The sequence below is a fragment of the Lithobates pipiens genome, unplaced genomic scaffold (assembly GCF_037356315.1).
Source record: "Lithobates pipiens isolate NorthernLeopardFrog02 unplaced genomic scaffold, aLitPip1_a1.2 Scaffold_25, whole genome shotgun sequence".
NCBI lineage: Eukaryota > Metazoa > Chordata > Amphibia > Anura > Ranidae > Lithobates > Lithobates pipiens.
In genome coordinates, this window is record NW_027507787.1 from 9,490,606 (window position 1) to 9,510,105 (window position 19,500).

The 19,500-nt window shown below is 41.5% G+C and overlaps 1 protein-coding gene across 4 annotated transcripts in view; it reads right to left on the minus strand.

Annotated features, from left to right (window-relative positions):
* KAT6B (lysine acetyltransferase 6B) overlaps window positions 1-19,500 on the minus strand; it is a 199,231-nt gene that overhangs the window by 106,291 nt on the left and 73,440 nt on the right. For all 4 annotated transcript variants that reach the window (XM_077454037.1, XM_077454040.1, XM_077454038.1 and 1 more), the window contains one exon: window positions 12,758-12,866. In XM_077454037.1, the coding sequence (XP_077310163.1) occupies window positions 12,758-12,866 (109 nt within the window). The remainder of the gene's footprint in view (window positions 1-12,757; window positions 12,867-19,500) is intronic.

Genomic DNA, 19,500 nt, shown 5'->3' on the forward strand with positions numbered 1-19,500 from the left:
GTAAATGTTTTAGAGCTTTGGGGAGAAGTAGCAAGATACTTGCCATGATGATTGGAATATAAAGCTGTAAAGGTGTTTCCTTGTCAATTTCTACAGTCTTTGTATTCAACAAAGCTGATAAACATTCAGCTTGGCTTGTGTCCCTATAGTGTCTTAACTGATTTTAAGGCTCAATTCCATCACTGCAAGATAATCTATGGTTTACTTTGATCACAGCAACTTTACAATGTAATCACTTTCATCTATCAGGTTATATGGTAGAGAAAATAACAAATATCATATTGTTAGACACAACTTAATTTCTTACTAGACTGCTTGGAAAAACTGGCTAGTGTAAAATAAGTGGCCTCGGATGAGCAACAGCAAATATTTGCATAATGTTAGCTATAGCCCTAGGGAATAAAACTACATGAAAAGGATTGCACTGCAAGGAAGGTATAACATTCTTACTCAATAACAGCCCAGGGAATTGCAGAATCTTAATTCAGCAAAATACAGATACTGGATTTACCCGTTCTATCTTGGGTCAGGCCTGTTAGGCACCCCCTGCGAGGTGAGCAGTCAGACAGAAGAGATTAGTGCACTGCTCCCACACGATTAGACGGCAGAACAGTGACTTATTCTGAAGCTGCTTCTAAACACAGCACATTACGTGGGACATCGGAGGAGCTAATTAAGGATAATTTGATCTTAATGAGGCAGAGCGAGGATCAGCTGCTAATGCTGAAGGAAGCTGATCCATGAAAGTCGTGTGGAGTTCTCTCTCCACTGTGAGCACAAGGAAGGATAAAGGTTTGGTTTTCTATCCTATGACTTAACTCCTGAAATACTAGAACAGCTCACTTCTAAAGACACAATCTCTACAAAATCTATAAACATTTGTCTAGCTTGGGATTTCAAGGACTTGACAAAATTTAGCTTAATGAACTGATGTTTAGCAAGTCTTTAACGTCATTAATTCAGCGCAGGTTAAATCAATCAGGAAGCAAGTGAAACCTAATAGATCAAATGGCTCACTCGTTAAAAGGGTGCCATTAATACTTCGGAAATCAAGGATACCCTTAAACACGTCAATTTTCAGATCAATTTATGTTTCTTTAAAACCCAACCTGCTTTTAGCTGGAGACAAAAAATATCCAGGGCCAAGTAAGCCGCAGCCAAGAGGCAAAACTATTAAACTATTGTGTCTACAATTGGTAATAGTATTTACTCCATAGTGTTAAAAAGAAAAAAAAAAAAAAAAAAGTCAAGGAGGTAAAAAAAAAAAAAAATAAATGTTAAGAAACGGATAAAAAAAAATTTAACGGAAAGAATGAATGTAATGGCAATGTCAAAGTAAGAAAAAAAAACCTTGAGGTTTGTATTTCCAAATAATATGGCAAACCAAGCACAGCTGGAAAAATTCCAGGGTGACTGAAAAAAAAAGGAAAAACTGGTGGGGAGAGAGGCACTGAAATTCCAAGACTATTGTTAGGTAGAAACTGACGCTGCATGAGACAGCAGTGACCAATGTGATTATATGGACAGTGGGAGTTGCACTAGATAGGAGTGAGCTACTGTAAGTCGTGCTGGTGTATGAGAAAGGTGAACTTCACTCATGCAACGGTGACTGCCAGAACAGTCACATTAGCTACTATGTTCTGAGGCAGTACTTGTTTTACCCAAAGATAACCCCAACAATCGCCTGCTTGTTGGCATTAAGACCATGACTTGCCTGCACTTAATGACTGGCACAGCTACCAAAATGCTGGCAGGCCATGTGAACATTAGGCACCTTCTGTGTACTGTCGTTTGAAGTTGTTCTGAAAAATAAAGTCTGTTCTATATTTTCCAAATTTGCCTAACTATGCATCCTTTAGCTACATATACAGTAAATATGTGGGTTGTTTAGTGCTGGCTCCTAGGCTTTTAAACCTGGATCACAGCTATGCATGAGATTTGTTAAGGTCTGATGCAAAAATACCAATTATTCAAGATTATCAGTACAATGCCCCTTCCGAGGATTTGCAAATAAACAGCGCTATGGCAGAGTTAGTAGCGGTCTTCAGAGGTGGCTGCTTTTCTCGTTACCATATTGTATCAGACATCTGTGCTGTCAGATACAGTGACAAGAAACCAATTAGCATGGTTCCTGGACATGTGATTACTATGACAGCCAATCACAGTGATCTCATGGCTCTATTTACAAACAAGTCGGTTCCAGTTGAATCATCACTGTGTTGTGCATCCACTCTGCAGGACAAAGTTTCTAAAGCCATATACAAAATGTAAAAAAAAAATACATTAACATTTCCTATTATAAAACTAGTGAAAATTTAACTTCCAAATGTATTCCATTGTCAAGAAAAAAAAAAAAAAAAAAAAAAAAAAAGGAGGACTAATTAAACCAGTATTTAAATAAAAGTTCCTCGTAGATTGTAAGCTCTAATGAGCAGGACTCGATTCCCCCCTGTATTGAATTGTATTGCAATTGTACTGTCTGCCCTAATGTTTTAAAGCGCTGCATAAACTGTCGGCGCTATATAAATCCTGTATAATAATAATAAAAATAATAATAAAGCAGTATTAACCACTTGCTTACTGGGCACTTAAACACCCTTCCTGACCAGACCAATTTTCAGCTTTCGGTGCTCTCACACTTTGAATGACAATTACTCAGTCATGCAACACTGTACCCAAATGAATTTTGTGTCCTTTTTTTCCCACAAATAGAGCTTTCTTTTGGTGGTATTTGATCACCTCTGGGGTTTTTTTTTTTTGTGCTATAAATGAAAAAAGACCGAAAATTTTGAAAAAAAACGCATATTTCTTTGTTTCTGTGATAAAATTTTGCAAATTATAATTTTTTTTCATAAATTTTGGCCACAATTTATACTGCTACATATCTTTGTTAAAAATAACCCAAATTAGTGGATATTATTTGGTCTTTGTGGTGTGGTGCGAATCATAAAAAATTGATCACACCTGATGTACTGGTGGCCTATCTCATTTCTTGCGACCCGAACAAGTCAGGAAAGTACAAATACCCCCCAAATGACCCCTTTTTTGAAAGTAGACAGGTATTTACTAAGATGCATGGTGAGGTTTTTGATGTTGTCATCTTTTTCCCACAATTCTTTGCAAAATGAAGATTTTTTTTTTCTCACAAAATTTTCAATGTAATAGGTTATTTCTCTCACATGGCATGTGTATACCACAAATGACACCCCAAAATACGTTCTGCTACTCCTTCTGAGTATTATGATACCAAATGTGTGAGACTTTTACACAGCCTGGCCACATACAGAGGCCCAATATTGAAATAGCACCATCAGGCGTTCTAGGAGCATAAATTACACATTTCATTTCTCAACCACCTATTACAGTTTCGAAGACCCTGGAGCACCAGGACAATGGAAATGCCCACAAAGTGACCCCATTTTGGAAAGCTAACACCCCAATGTATAATCTATGAGGGATATTGAGTCGTTTCAATGGTTCATTTTCTTTTTTCCAGAAGTTTTGGGAAAATGTGGAAAAAAAAATGAAAACGCATTTTTTTTTTACGCAAAGTTGTCGATTTATAAGATATTTCCAACACATAGCATGTACATAGCAAAAATGACACCCCAAAATACGTTCTACTACTCCTCCTGAGTATAACGATACCAAATGTGTGAGACTTTTACACGCTGATGTGGCAGGTGGCACTGGAGGCAGATGGCACTGGAGGCAGATGGCACTGGAGGCAGATGGGGCTGGCAGATGGCACTGGAGGCAGATGGGGCTGGCAGATGGCACTGGAGGCAGATGGGGCTGGCAGATGGCACTGGAGGCAGATGGGGCTGGCAGATGGCACTGGAGGCAGATGGGGCTGGCAGATGGCACTGGAGGCAGATGGGGCTGGCAGATGGCACTGGAGGCAGATGGGGCTGGCAGATGGCACTGGAGGCAGATGGGGCTGGCAGATGGCACTGGAGGCAGATGGCGCTGGCAAATGGCGCTGGCAGATGGGGCTGGCAGATGGGGCTGGCAGATGGGGCTGGCAGATGGGGCTGGCAGATGGGGCTGGCAGATGGGGCTGGCAGATGGGGCTGGCAGATGGGGCTGGCAGATGGGGCTGCGGCTGGCAGATGGGGCTGGCAGGTGGCACTGGCACGTGGCACGTGGCACTGGGGCTGACGGATGGCACTGGCAGGTGGCGGCACTGGTGACACTGGGGCTGACGGCACTGGGGCTGGCAGGTGGCACTGGCAGGTGGCACTGGCACTACTGGCAGATGGCACTGGGGCTGACAGATGGCACAGGTGGCACTGGGGCTGACAGTTTAACAATGTATCACTCACAGATCGCTCTCCCTCCTCACACGCTGTCTCTGTGTGAGGAGGGAGAGACACGGCAATGGGAGATGATCTCATATGTTTACATTTGAGATCATCTCCCATTGGCAGCTGCGATCGCGCTGTGAACGGCCGCTTTGATTGGCCGTTCACGGCGATCTGTATTTGCCTGTCTCCGGGAGACACGGCGAATACAAAACTTCCGCGATGCGCGCCCCCGGCGGCGCGCATTGCGGAAGTAAACACAAGGCCGTCCAGGGACGGCCAGGCGAAGGAACCCGCCTGCTCTACACTGCTCTCGTCATTCGGCTATAGGGCGGGAGGTGGTTAAACAGTAGCAAACATTTATTATATTGCAGCCTAATTCTTAGACATGATCGTTGTAGGTTTCCTTTTTTTAGGCTCTCTTTTTTCTATTTGCATTTAGGCTTAATGTATATGGGACATTTTACAACCTCCCCTGAATGATTTGACTTGACAGATAGTAAACAACGATTAAAAAAAAAAAAAAAAAAGAAAAAGTCTGTTTTGCTGCGTTTGAAGAAGAAAAAAAAATATTTTTTAAATGCAAATAGTCTTAAAAGTATCTCCATTAAAAATGCCTGTAGATGAAACGCGGCTAAGCGCCAGTTACCACGTTTACAAGCTGTTACAGGAATTTGGCGTTTCAAATGCCTCTGAACATCCGTCCTGAATGCTTTTTTTGCTTTCCAAAAAATGCTTCTAAACTCAACTGCCTAGACATGACTATAAATGACCCTGTGTACATGTACTGATAAGATGACAGAGGAAAGTTCAGGGGTAGCTGAAAAAATGCCCAACTGCTCCTAAACATCGGTTTACCAGCAGCAGTTTACATGAAGCCTTAAAGATCCAGACAGCAAGTCTGTTTTTCAAAATCCCAAACTCTCCAGCAAAATGCATCAGTTTACATGTATGAGATAAACCACCTAAAACCCAACTCCAGGCAATTGTTTTTTCCACCATGCAGTAGGGCTATCCCGTGGGTTAACTGCTCATTTCTTTCTAGAGGTGAACACAGAGCCTATACTCGCCCAATCCTTCGGAAAACTGTGCACCCCCACATCCAGCGCTAAACTGTTCCTGATGTCTTCATCTGCGGAGCAGGTGTATGGGCTTGATGACGTCACAACAAACAGTCCACCACACAAGAGGGGGGTGGGATGGGTTGCAGGAGCCAAAAGGAATCGGTCTTGCGCTGGGAGAATCAAAGGTTTAGGCGAGTATCTCTGCTTTAGGAACCCCTAGTTAAGAACTAACAGTTAACCTATGCAGTGCGGGCACAGCCCCACTGAATTGGAACAAAAAATAAATAAAAAAACGTGGTCGCAGTTATGCTTTAACACTGGCAGGAGTGTTTAAAATGATCACCTTTTATTTATTAATGAAAAAACTTTATACCACATAAAAAAAATAAAAAAATAAAATAAAAACTGTTTGCTGTAACTAATTAAAAAGTTTGAGCTGAAGTTTGGCTTAAACTTAATAAATTTAACACTACCCTCCCCCCAGACGGAAAATGGTGTGAATCCACTAATACAAGAGGTGTGTTACAGGCCAGATCACCAGGTGAAAAAAGAGAAAGAAATAAAAACTGATGCAGCCACCACATCTAACGATTGCTAAGCTGCAACAAAACATGAATTTCTTGAAAAATCATTTAGGCAAGTAAATTGATTGATGCAAACTGGCACTGCAAAATTTGGCCTGGGTATCCAGGCATCACTCAAAACTTGAAATATCCCCTGGAACACCAATAAAAATGTTGTTAAGATGAACTTTCCTGCACATTTCCAACAAAAATTTTCCTCCACACTAGCAGTGTTCTGTTGTACAATGTTGAGCTCACTACGCATGTGTGCAGTTTGACTGAGCCTGAGAGCTTGGTGGGGCGCACTTCTAACAGCCTGTCCTACTAACAGATCTTTATTATAAGCAAAAAAAAAAAAAATTGGGATTCTCATTTTAGCCAGAATTGTGCAGCTCTATGGTAGCAGCATCATGCTTTGGGGCCATTTTTTATCAGATGAAACAGGGGCCTTAGTCTAGGTAGAGGGAATTCTGAACAGTTCAAAATACCAGTCAATATTGGCACAAACACTTCAGGAACTTCATCTTTCAGCATGACAACGACCCACAGCATACATCCAAATTAACAAAGGAATGGCTTCACCAGAAGAATAAAGTTTTGGAATCTGCGTAGTGATCTGAAGAGGGCTGTGCACAGGAGATGCCCTCGCAATCTGACAGATTTGGAGGGTTTTTGCAAAGAAGAGTGGGCAAATATTGCCAAGTCAAGATGTGCCATGCTGATAGACTCATACCCAAAAAGACGGAGTGCTGTAATAAAATCAAAAAGGTGCTTCAACAAAAGTATTAGTTTAAGGGTGTGCACACTTTTGTAACCATATTTTTATTTTTACTTCCCTCCATCTAAAAGATTTTAGTTTGTTGTTCAACTGAGTTGTACAGTTTATTAGTCACATTAACCACTTTCAGACCGGACCATTTTGCTGGTCAATGACCAGAGGTCTTTTTACACTTTGGCACTGCGCTGCTTTAACTGGTAATTGCGCGGTCATGCAATGTTGTACCCAAACGAAATTTGCGTCCTTTTCTTCCCACAAATAGAGCTTTCTTTTAAAGGTATTTGACTGACTCTGCGATTTTTATTTTTTGCGATATAAACGTAAAAAGACCGCAAATTTTGAAAAAAAAATGATATTTTCTACTTTTTTTTATTAGAAAAATCCAATAAACTCAATTTTAGTCATACATTTAGGCCAAAATGTATTCAGCCACATGTCTTTGGTAAAAAAAAAAAAGTCAATAACTGTATATTTATTGGTTTGCGCAAAAGTTGTCACATCTACAAACTAAGGTACGTTTTCTGGAATTTACGCAGCTTTTAGTTTACGACTGCCTATCTCATTTCTTGAGGTGCTAAAATGGCAGGGCAGTACAAAACCCCCCCAAATGACCCCATTTTGGAAAGTAGACCCCCTAAGGAAATTGATAAGTGGCATGTTGAGCCCATTGAATATTTTATTTTTTTGCCTCAAGCGATTGAATAATGACAAAAAAAATTTTTTTTTTTTTTTTTTTTTACACAAAGTTGTCACTAAATGATATATTGCTCACACATGCTATGGGCATATGTGAAATGACACCCCAAAATAAATTCTGCTGCTTCTCCTGAGTACGGGGATACCACATGTGTGGGATTTTTTGGGAGCCTAGCCGCGTACGGGGCCCCGAAAGCCAAGAACCGCCTTCAGGTTTTCTAAGGGCGTAAATATTTGACTTCACTCCTCACTACCTATTACAGTTTTGAAGGCCATAAAATGCCAAGATGGCACAAAACCCCCACAAATGACCCCATTTTAGAAAGTAGACACCCCAAGCTATTTGCTGAGAGGCATGTTGAGTCCATGGAATATTTTATATTTTGCCACAAGTTGCGGGAAAATTACAAACTTTTTTTTTTTTTTCACAAAGTTGTCACTAAATGATATATTGCTCACGCATGCCATGGGCATATGTGAAATGACACCCCAAAATAAATTCTGCTGCTTCTCCTGAGTACGGGGATACCACATATGTGGGACTTTTGTGAGCCTAGCCGCGTACGGGGCCTCGAAAACCAAGCACCGCCTTCAGGCTTTCTAAGGGCATTACAGTTTTGAAGGCCATAAAATGCCAAGATGGCACAAACCCCCCCCAAATGACCCCATTTTGGAAAGTAGACACCCCTAAATTTAGGGGTACACTAGTGAGACTAGGTAATAAATGGCGGGTGCCCTGAAACTATAAAAAAATAACTAACCAACCAGCGTCACCTGTAACAGTTATATGGTGATCACTGGTGAAAGGGTTAACTAGGGGGCAATCAGGGGGCTTTATGCGGTAGTATATGGGGGTCCCTGGCGCTATAAAAAGCTGCGGCGAACCTAAATACCTACCTGCCTAACTAGCGTCACCTGTGACACTAATACAGCGATCAGAAAAACGATCGCTTATTAGGCTGGGTTCACACTGGAGCGATGCGGGAACGCCACGAATCCGCGGCGGGTTCCCGCATCGCATGCCTCCCGGCGGCAGTTCACACTGCCCTATGCGAACTGCTGGGAGTGTCAGTGAAATGTTAATGACACCCCCAGATCAGTTCGCATATCGCAGTGCGATCTGCAAACTCGGATCGCATGGTGTGAACACCCATGCGATCCGATTCTGCTGCGGACCAAAAAAAGGGTCCCGTGCGAATTTGCGGCGGGTGCGGCGAATGGCTGAACTCGAATCGCAGAGATCGGATGTGATTTGCACTGCAGTGCGGTGCAAATCACATCAGTTCTCATAAACCGCTGCAATGTGAACCCAGCCTTAGTGACACTGGCGACGGGGGGTGATCACGGGGTTAAACCTTTATTGGGGGGGGTTAGGGGGGTACATTAGAACTAAAAGGGGGCTAACCCTAACTGCCCTAACAGTTATTACAGTCACAAATGACACCAATGCAAAAAAAAAAAAAAATGCATTGGTGTCACTGTGACTGGGGGGGCAGGGGTAATTGGGGGGGGTGATCGGGGGGTAAAGGGGGGGTGTGAGTGTGCCTGGCATGTTCTACTGTGAAGTGTCGTGTTGGTGCAACTCACCGATCCTCTCTCCTCGGTGTCGGAACGAAAAATACCGACATGGAGGAGAGATTACATCACTTCCTCTCCTGTGTTTACATTACAGGAGAGGAAGTGATGTCACGAAGGATTTCCATTCGTCGGGAGCGATCGCGAGGGGGTGGCCATGAATGAATGGCCGCCCCCTCATCCCGGATCGCTCCCGAACGAATACCGACCGCCGCAGGCACCGGGGGGGACCCGCGGGAAGGTAGGGACGTACAGGTACGCCCATATGCCTGCCCGTGCCATTCTGTCGACGTACATCGTCGTGCGGCGGTCGGCAAGTGGTTAAAAAGGTGGAAAAAAAGTTCTGAAATGATTTATCTTTGTCTCACTTTTTTACATCACAGAAACCTGACATTTATATTTGAAGAATCTGAAATCTGCCACCCAGCTTACAAAGTTAAAAAAACAAAAACGTAGAACATCTACCTGATGAATATTTCCGTACTTACAGTTGTGTGAAAAAAAGTATTTGCCCCCTTCCTGATTTTTGCATATTTCCCACACTTAAATGATTCAGATCAAACAAATCTTAATATTAAACAAAGATAACCGGAGTAAATCCAAGATGCAGTTTTTAAAATTGTTATTTCATTTAATAAGGGAAAAAAGCTGTTCAGACCTGTCTGGCCCTTTGTGAAAAAGTAATTGCCACCCCCCATGCTGAATCATGAATGAACTGTGATTAACCACAATTGTTTGGAAAGCAGAGTTAAATTTCACTTGCCACACCCAGGCTTGATTACCGACAGACCTGTTGAATCAAGAAATCACATAAATAGAAGCTGTCTGACAAAGTGAAGCACGCTAACAGATCACAAAAAGCCACACATGCCAAAATCTAAAAAAATTCAAGAACAGATTAGAAACAAAGTAATGTAAATGTATCGGTCTAGGAAGGGTTTCAAAGCCATTTCTAAGGCTTTGAAACTCCAGTGAACCACGGGGCGAGCCATTATCCACAAACAGAGTTAACTTGGAACAGTGGTGAACCTTCCCAGGAGTGGCCGGTCTACAAAAATTACTCCAAGAGCATGCCGATGAATCATCATCCAGGAGGTCAAAGAACCCAGATCATCTAACGAACTGCAGGCCTCAGAGATCATTGTTCATGATTCAACAATAATAAAGACTGGGCAAAAATGGCATCTGTGGGAGAGTTCTAAAGCTATTGCTGACCAAAAAACACAAAGGCTCATCTCACATTTACCAAAAAAACATCTTGATTATCCCCAAGACTTTTAGGCAACTAATGTATGTCGCGTAACATCTGGCATAAAACAGATACAGCATTTCATAACAAGATCATACCAACAGTCAAACATGGTGGTAGCGTGATGGTCTGGGGCTGCTTTGCAGCTTCAGGACCTGGACAACTTACCATAAATTGATGGAACCATGAATTCTGAGATCTACTAGAAAATCCTAAAGGAGAATGTCTGGCTATCAGTTCGTGACCTCAAGCTCAAGTGCACTTGGGTTATGCAGAAGGACAATGATCAGAAACATAACAGCAAGTCCACCTCCAAATGCTTCAAACAAACCAAAATTTAGGTTTTGGAGTGGCCTAGTCAAAGCCTGTACTGAAATCCAATTGAGATGATGTATCATGACCTTACACAGGCCGTTCATGCTGGAAAAATTAAAACAATTCTGCAAAGAAGACTGGGCCAAAAGTTCTCCACAGCAACTCATTGCAAGTTATCGCAAACGCTTAATTGCAGTTGTTGCTGCCAAGGGTAGCACAACCAGTTACTAGGTTTAGGGGGCAATTCCTTTTTCACATAAAGCCAGGCAGGTTTGGACAGATTTTTTGCCGTAATAAATGAAATCATCATTTAAAAACTGAATTTTGTATTTACTCGGCTTATCTTTGTGTAATAAAATTACTTTGATGAGCCGAGTCATTTAAGTGTGACAAATATGCAAAAAAAAAAAAAAATCAGTAAGGGGCAAATACTTTCACACAATCGTAGGTCCACTGAGAGAAAAAGTCACTTTTCATTTAGAAATATAGTGGAGAACATTTTAATGAAAGATGTTCTACAAACCAACTTCGCTGGTAGCGTACTAGTTTGGTAATACTGTAGTAATGTCACCTACAATTCCCAGGCAGTGCACAAATAACCATGTCCTCTCCAGTGGGTAAGGTGGTAATAAAGGGGGAGCTGTAAAGCCTCCTTGAACCACTTTTGGGTGTAGAAGTGGCATTGCAGATCACATGACAGACAAGACAGTTTGGTGATAAGCACAATGCAAAGTGGCTGCAATATTCCAGAGAGAGTACTTCCCTATGTGCTGTACTTAGAGGATATGGATGATTTTACTTAACCACTTAAGGACCAGGCCTCTTTTTCAGACTCTGTGTTTACATGTTTAAAACAGTTTTTTTGTGCTAGAAAATTACTTAGAAGCCCCAAACATTATATATTGTTTTTTTTCTAACACCCTAGAGAATAAAATGGTGGTCATTGCAATACTTTGACACCGTATTTGCGCAGCGGTCTTACAAGCGCACTTTTTGGAAAAAATGCACTTTTTTGAATAAAAAAAATAAGACAACGGTAAAATTAGCCTATTTTATTTTATATTGTGAAAGATAATGTTACACCGAGTAAATTGATACCCAACATGTCACGCTTCAAAATTGCACCAGCTCGTGGAATGGTGTCAAACTTTTACCCTCAAAAATCTCCATAAGCGACAGTTAAAAAATTCTACAGGCTGCATATTTTGTGGTACATGGAGGTCTATGGCTACAATTATTGTCCTCGCTCTACCGATCGCAGTGATACCCCACATGCGTGGTTTGACTACCGTTTTCATATGCGGGCACTACTCACGTAAAAAAAAGAAAAAAAAAACGGATCACTTTTATTCCTATTACAAGGAATGTAAACATCCCTTGTAATAGAAAAAAAAAGCATGACAGGTCCTCTTAAATATGAGATCTGGGGTCAAAAAGTCCTCAGATCTCATATTTGGACTTAAATGCAAAAAAAAATAATTTGAAAAAAATGACATTGAAAAAAAATTAAGAGGTATGGGCGGACGTGATGTTTTGAGATCGCTTCCGCCCTCCTATGGTATAGAGACGAGTGGGAGCCATCTTAGCCTCACTCGTCTCCATACCCAGCACAGAAAAAGGACCCGAACGCCTCTGTCGGAGGGGGGGGGGGGATGGCCCTTCTCCCAACACCGATAATGGTGATCTTGCGGCGAAGCCGCCACAGAGACCACCATTATCATACACATGACCAGCGCCTGAAGAGATGGGTATATCGGTTGTGGCAGCAGCTGCTGCTGTTACCGAGATATCCCTCTTCAAAAAATGGACGTACATCGGCGTGCACCGGTCATAAAGTGGCTAAGCAATGGCAAATCACTGAACCACCAATGAGGTTCATTTTCTGGAGAGAGTTTTTTAAATGTTTGAGAGTAGACAGTACAGCGCAAAAATATTTCAGCAGTAGATAGTGACTGTATGCAGTGACCCGTGTAAACTTTTAGTGTCACTCATAGATCTGTATAAAAATGGAGTGTGGACTGCATGGCTCCAGCAATCAATTAAAAAAACTACTACTTAAGGGTTACACGAGTGGTGGAGGTGGCAGTAGTGGTGCATCTCTCCTCAAAAGGTACCTTATTTTACAGTGTTTGAATATACGTGAATGTATATGTAATTAAAAATGAGAACACCAGACATAACTTTGAAGGCAAACGTTGTAAAAGCAAACTTACCACTGCTCCCACAGTCAGCACAGGAGATCAACTCTTCAGGTTTCTTCTCCCGGTTGGATTCCTTTGTCCCAAGACAGAAACTACAGATGGGAATGGGATCTGCTCTGGGCTGTATAAAAAAATAAAAAAAATAAAAAATATTCTTAATAGAATCTCAACTGCAAACAGAATGGACCCATAATACAGGCAGCCATTTATCAACACCAGCTCAAAGCTTGTCAACCCCGACGCGTGTACGACTTATGTGCAAAAAATATAAATATATATTTTAATTACCATAGTGGACAGCTGTCAATATATACTTATGTAGGTCCCTCTAGTATGCTAGGTGTGAGAGTTTTTTTTTTTTAGCCAGTGTAGGCAAATTTATGCAGACTTGGCTGGCAGCTAGGCCTGCTTGTTTTTGTCTCTGGGTTGGCAAAAATCCAGGGAGAGCTGGATGACACACCCACAGCATCACCGAGACCTCCCACTTATTTCCAGAACACTTTGGAATCTTCTGGAAAGATAGGAGAAGAGGTGAGGTGGGGAGGTCTGGAGTATTCTGAGGGCCCTGACCAATCCCCAACTTGGATTGGAAGGGGTCAGGCCTCCTTAAATACTCAGGGTCAGCCCAGCTGGGGAGGAGTTGTTCAGGTGGAAGCTGGAAATGGAGGGTTAGGCTGTCATCGGCCTTTGAGGGAGATCCCCAGTCTTGGGGGGGTGACCTTGGGCCTTGGCTCGGATGGGACCTTCCTACAACCAGAGGAGGTGTCCTGGACAGGAGGCACAGGAGCAAAAAGAGGACATAAGGACACTGCCAGGCAAGTCTTCAGGAAGAACTACAAGGTCCAGCCAAGAGGGCTGGTGAGTGGCACACAGTCAGGACTGGGAGGCACGCCTGAGGGGACTGGGAGCAAGCAGTCTGGAGTGGGTGCAGAGCCAGTAAGTGGCACAGGCAGTGGAAAAAGGCAGATGCAGCTAGGACTGGCAGCACTTGAAATGGTGGTACTGGAATCAGCAGCCACGTGGGGCAGCTAGCACTAGGACTACCATTTTTTTCTACATAGAGGCTTGCAGTCCCTGCCTGCAAAGGGCATTTTCTTTGGGCCTGGCTGAGGCAGTTTTAGGCCTGCAATTCAGTGCTAGCTGGTCCTGGGAGATTTAGTTCTACAAGCACGTTTGTGCTAGAAGAGAGGAAGTTTTATATACCGGAGGTGTATATATTTCAGTCCCTATTGCTTTTACAATTAAATGAGCATCTCATATCTATCCTATTCCCATCCAAGTTAAATCCCCTCAATAAAACAAAAACAAAAAAAGGGCCGCTTCTTGACGAATGAATGCCCGAATATTTTTGTGCCTGGCTGTGCAGGGCGAGGCTGACCACAACTACCAGCAGCCCCTACGGGGGTACCGCTACACTTATAACTGATTTTATCAAGCTTTTTTTAAGACATGATGTGTATGATATTAAGTGCTGAAATCTAAAGTCCAATTTATTTACTTTACACTTTGTTGAATCTGTTTTTATTAAGTTTCAAACAAACAATCTTAAAGTGGTTGTAAACCCTTACAATCCACTTTTTTTAAATACAGGTAAGCCTACAATAACGCTTACCTGTAGGTACCCCAGATATCTCCTAAACTTACATGGTTTAGGAGATATCCCATGCATCAGGACCGCTACCGTTGGCTCCCGTGCGCAAGTGACGTCATTGTGGCTCCGGGCAATCACAGCGCCAGAGCCCACAATACCCGGAAGTAACGTCGCCGGCCATAGCTGTGTACTTGGACTGATATGGGGGCTTTGATCTAAAGTGAGTATTTCATAACGCGCTAGTATGCTATACATACTAGCGCATTATGCCTTTGTCTTGCAGGTTTTTTGGTGGGTTTACAACCACTTTAAACAATATTGAGTAAAAACGTGAGTGTATCAATCCAATTCCAATGGATGAACAAGTAGTCATTAAGATCGTAATAAGAATAAGAAAACAAGTATTGCATAATTAGGATAAAATATAGGTCACTAAGCATAATAATTGTGTTCTAATTACCCAGTAGTCCGCTAGAAACAGGCTCGACACACATGGCCTGAAAATATAGTGGTGCTACAGTTAAGATAACCATAGCCTTATGTATGTAAAAGTGAGAAAGGCTATGGGAAAGAAAGAAGGAAGAGAAAGTGGAGGGGAAAAAAAAAAAAAAAAAAGTGTGAAGAGAAGAGGAGGGTAATGGGAGGGTATATCAATTTACAAATGAGAGGGCCCAGGAGAAGCATCATGAACTGCATCTGTTACGAAAACACCAAAATCAGAAGAAAAACAGAAATTCAACCATATGGTCCAGATGATAGTGTAGGAGTCATTCTTATCAGAATTCCATTCCATCATACGTTCTAGATGTTTGATCCTGTGCATGGCACTAGCCCATTCAGCTAAGGAGGGAACCACCGATTGGTACCAAGATCTAGTGATAATAGAGCGGGCAGCCATGAAAAAAATTATGAATTTTAACCCAAAAAGGGGGTAATTCGTGTGCATGTGCCCCAAATGTGTGTCATGGTGCCAGGGGCCTGCAAGCATCTCCAGCATGTGTCTGGTATGCTTGGATCGAATTTATGTATTATAGTAGGGCAGTGATAACAGCTAGACAAAATTCTGTAATTTCATTCTTGGGTATGAGATGAGAGACCATTTAAAAAGGTAGGAGCCAGTGTTTTGCCCCATTCCATATAAATCAGTGAAACATTTCCGTTTCCATTTTGAAAAATGGTGGTGATCTGGATAAGAGACCTTAATCAAAATCCAATAGATTTGAGATAGCGAGTGCTCCGGTCTGTCAGTCTGGGACAGCAACAACTCAAAAGGCTGTTTGTGGCCTGTTCAGTTGGTCAATGTTCGATATTTTGTCCAGAAAGTGTGTTAATTGAGTATGTTCAAGCCAGGTCCCAGAACGGTTATAGCAGGTGGAGAGTATGCGGGGTAAGGGAATTAGTTTTCGGAGCGCATAGCTTATCAGAAGCATCAGATTTTTGCCAGGAAAGAAATCTAGAGTTAGTTCAAGTCGGAGCGAAAGAAGGGATTCCAAAAGAGTGGAGTCAAGGGGCTAGGTCTCGAGGACAGTAAACCTTTGGTAGGCCCTTTTCATACTGAAGCGCTTCTAAGCTACCAGTAAAACCCAGTGCTTTTGAAGGAGCTTTTCAGGCACTTTTGTATCGTTTTCTATTGATTTCAAAGGAGAGGGGCGTTTTTCCACCGCCCTGCCCCAATGTGAAAGCATTCATGGATTTTAATAGAAATAGGTTTTCGTTAGCTTTTCAGGTGCTTTTTTTTTTTTTTTTTTATGTGAAAGCGCCCCTGAAAAGTGGCACAAAGCAACTATCCCAAATTCTCAGCGTTGCGAAAGTCATGAGGATCACTAGGTCAGTGGGGGGTCTGTGTATGGGTCTGTCCACGGTAGAGATGTGAGGTCGGTGGGGTATCAGGTAGTTTTCCAATGACGCCCACAACTTGGTGGATTAGAAACATAATAGGAGGCCGTCTGCATTGAGAAATCATTTATAATGATGTTGACCGATAGAAAGACCCTGAATATTAAAATTTTGTCTTACGGCAAAATGTTCCATAGAGAGTATAATAGTGGTGAAAGAGGGCATCCCTGGCGGGTTTCATTACAACTCTCAATCAGGTCTGATAGAAGGCCAATAGAACAAATCCTTGCTGTGGGGTTTTCATAGAGCATGGATTTTGCATAGCATGCAAGACCCAAGGCCCACTTGCTGAAGCATGTTCAAGGAACCCAGTCTAAAGCCTTTTCGGAATCGACAGATAAAGCAAGCTGGGATTTGGCACTTTTTGGCATAGTCCATCAGGGTAATGGTTTTAAGGATGCCATCCCTGGGCTCCCTCTCAGGGGTAAACCCCACTTGGTCAAGATGGATCAGGCTAGGTATCAATGGCAAAAGACGATTGGCCAATAATTTAGAGTATAAAGGAATGTCAATATTGGTAAGTGAAACAGAACGATAACTGCCACTTTCCTGGGAATTAGGTAATACAATATGAGCTTCTAGGGCTCGACTTGGGAAAGGAGAATCCGGGGAGATAGCATTATATGTTTTATTAAGAAGCGATAGGAGGGAGTCCTGAAAAGGTTTATAGAAACAAAGTAATTGTCCAGTCCTGGGATTTTATTAGGCTTAAGAGGATATCGTAAGCTCAAGTTCATCCTCAAATGGGCGCTCAAGATCTTGCACCATAGTCATAGGGAGAGCCGGCAGAGCTGTGGTAGCGATATACTCTTCTAGTTTGGATTGAAGAGTCTCAGATGACATGTTAGAAGGGCATGTTGGTAGATTATACAATGTGGCATAAAAACTGAAAAAAAAAGCACATTCATTTCCTTGGGATGATGAGAAATCGGGCCATCAGGATGTTTAGGTTTGGGAATAGAAGCAATACTATTCTTAACATGTAGGGCTCTGGTTGCCATATGTGCATCAAAATATGTGCATCAAAAATAAAAAAAATTGATGGTCGATTCAACAAAAAGATTGAGAGGACTGCCACAACAGGGCACTGGCAAACGACAGACCTGGGTTGTTCAAATTACCTTGTCCAAAATACACCCTCAAATGTCGGCTTTCATTTGTTTGACTGTCAGGAGTCCGTAATAAAACATATGCATTTATACAACATATGCATGGAAACATTTGTAAATGCTATTCTTCGTGGAACATCTACACAAATTGTAACTGTTTAACATGACTAAAAAGCGTCCACAACTTTCGCTCTTTCAGTTTTTTAAATGACATTTTCAAGTTCACAAATGCTATAGCCTGCAATGCTGGTGGATTCTGAAGGCAGGGAAGTCTACCTGCTGTCAGAATGCAATAGCTCAATTGGGAGGGATACCCGATCCATATCAAGTGTGTGGATGGTGGAAGCAAATGAATTTTTTTAGTTCAATCCACGACATCTACAAGCGACCTTAAGATGGCCAAAGACTGTTTGAATCTTGGCCAGTTCAGAAGGAACTGGCCAATATCAGAATCATGTATAGCAGGCTAAAAGTACCCAGGTTGATCGGTTGATCAACTTGGGTACAACCAGCCTACATGCAATTTTTACCAGCTCCACGGGAGGTATTCCCCTGTCAACACTGTCTGCTTTAATGGTGAATTTGTTTCCAGCAACCTGTGGATAGTGCATAAACTCTAAAACTGGTCTAAAACTGTTGGGTTTTCAGGCATGGCCACCATATGTGGCACATGGTACCCTCACGTGAACATGCCTACAAGCACTTGGACAAAGCTTCTGGTTTATATTAAGCCATTTTTAGTGGGGATCAGGTACCATCTAAGCATAATTAGCTTTGTTAAGGTAGTGTTAAAAAAAAACAAAAAAAAAAAAACACACACACCACACACACACCACACACACACACACAAATGTGTCAAAATCCATACTCCTCCATCATAGGGAGCTTTCGTTCCATGACATTGGTGGTGGAACTGGAGAATGAGGTGATGTCTCATACCCCATGGTCAAAAAGGGAATCTCCTACATGGAAGAATCCTTTATTATCACCATTGAAAGGATAATGGACATATTCTGAACTTGAAGCATGGATTGCCAAAAACTGGCACCATGGGGAATTTAGGAACCCATAACCCTATTTGACATTTATTCTGTCCCACAACACCAAGGAATGCTGTAAGTATGGGCAAAGGCTTGGAGGGCTGAATTTAGATCTTAAACCAGGTTGGACAAAAATCAACGATTTAAAAAAAAAAATTAAATGGATTTTTTTATTTAAATAATTGTGTTGATTTTTATAAAATTTTATTAAAATGCTTTTGGAGTAAAAAAAAAAAATCTAAAAAGATAGTTTTCCATTTAGGATACAATAATAATTTAGTTTACTCAGCATTAAATGGAGCTTAGTTATGTAGAATGAGGCTGTATATTCTGCAATATTTAAATTTTTGGTAAACTCGTTCAATGAATCCAAGCTCTGCAAGCTAAGATAACATGCACTGGATTGATGTATTCACACAAATTAAACAGTAACCATGAAATAAGACTAGAGGTCGACCGATATTTGCCGGTTTTTAATTAATCGGCATCGGCCGATTGTGCTGATAAAAAGGACGATTTAGAACAGCGGGACTTGGAAATGACTTCTGTAATAGAAGTCAGTGTAAGTTGCCTGAGTCGTCATAGAAACATCTTTCCTCCTCTCTGGGCAGGCTGCCAAGAAAAGAACAAAAAGATACAATGTTTACACTTGAATGAATGAAATCATCTCAGTGTGTAGAAGTTCTCAGTTTAACCATTTAAAGACTAAATCTTTTCTGACACTTGTTGCTTACAAGTAAAAATCCTGCCAGAAAATCACTTAGACCCCCCAAAAATTATTATATATATATTTTTTTTTACCAGAGATCCTAGGGAATAAAATAGCGGTTGTTGCAATATTTTGTCACACGGCATTTGCACAGAGGTCTTTCAAATGCATTTTTTGGGGAAAAAAAATACGCTATTTAAAAAAAAAAAAAAAATTTAAAAACAGTAAAGTTAGCCCATTTTTTTTTTTCGTCCAAAAGTTTTGACTACCTGTTTTTATTTAATATATAGTTTTTTATTTAATCTAAATCATACATACAAGTAAACTGATTGGAGGTTTGTTTTGTTTAATAAATGTTTAAATGTAAGAAATTTTCTGTATCACTTATGAAGGCTGCTTTCACACTGGAG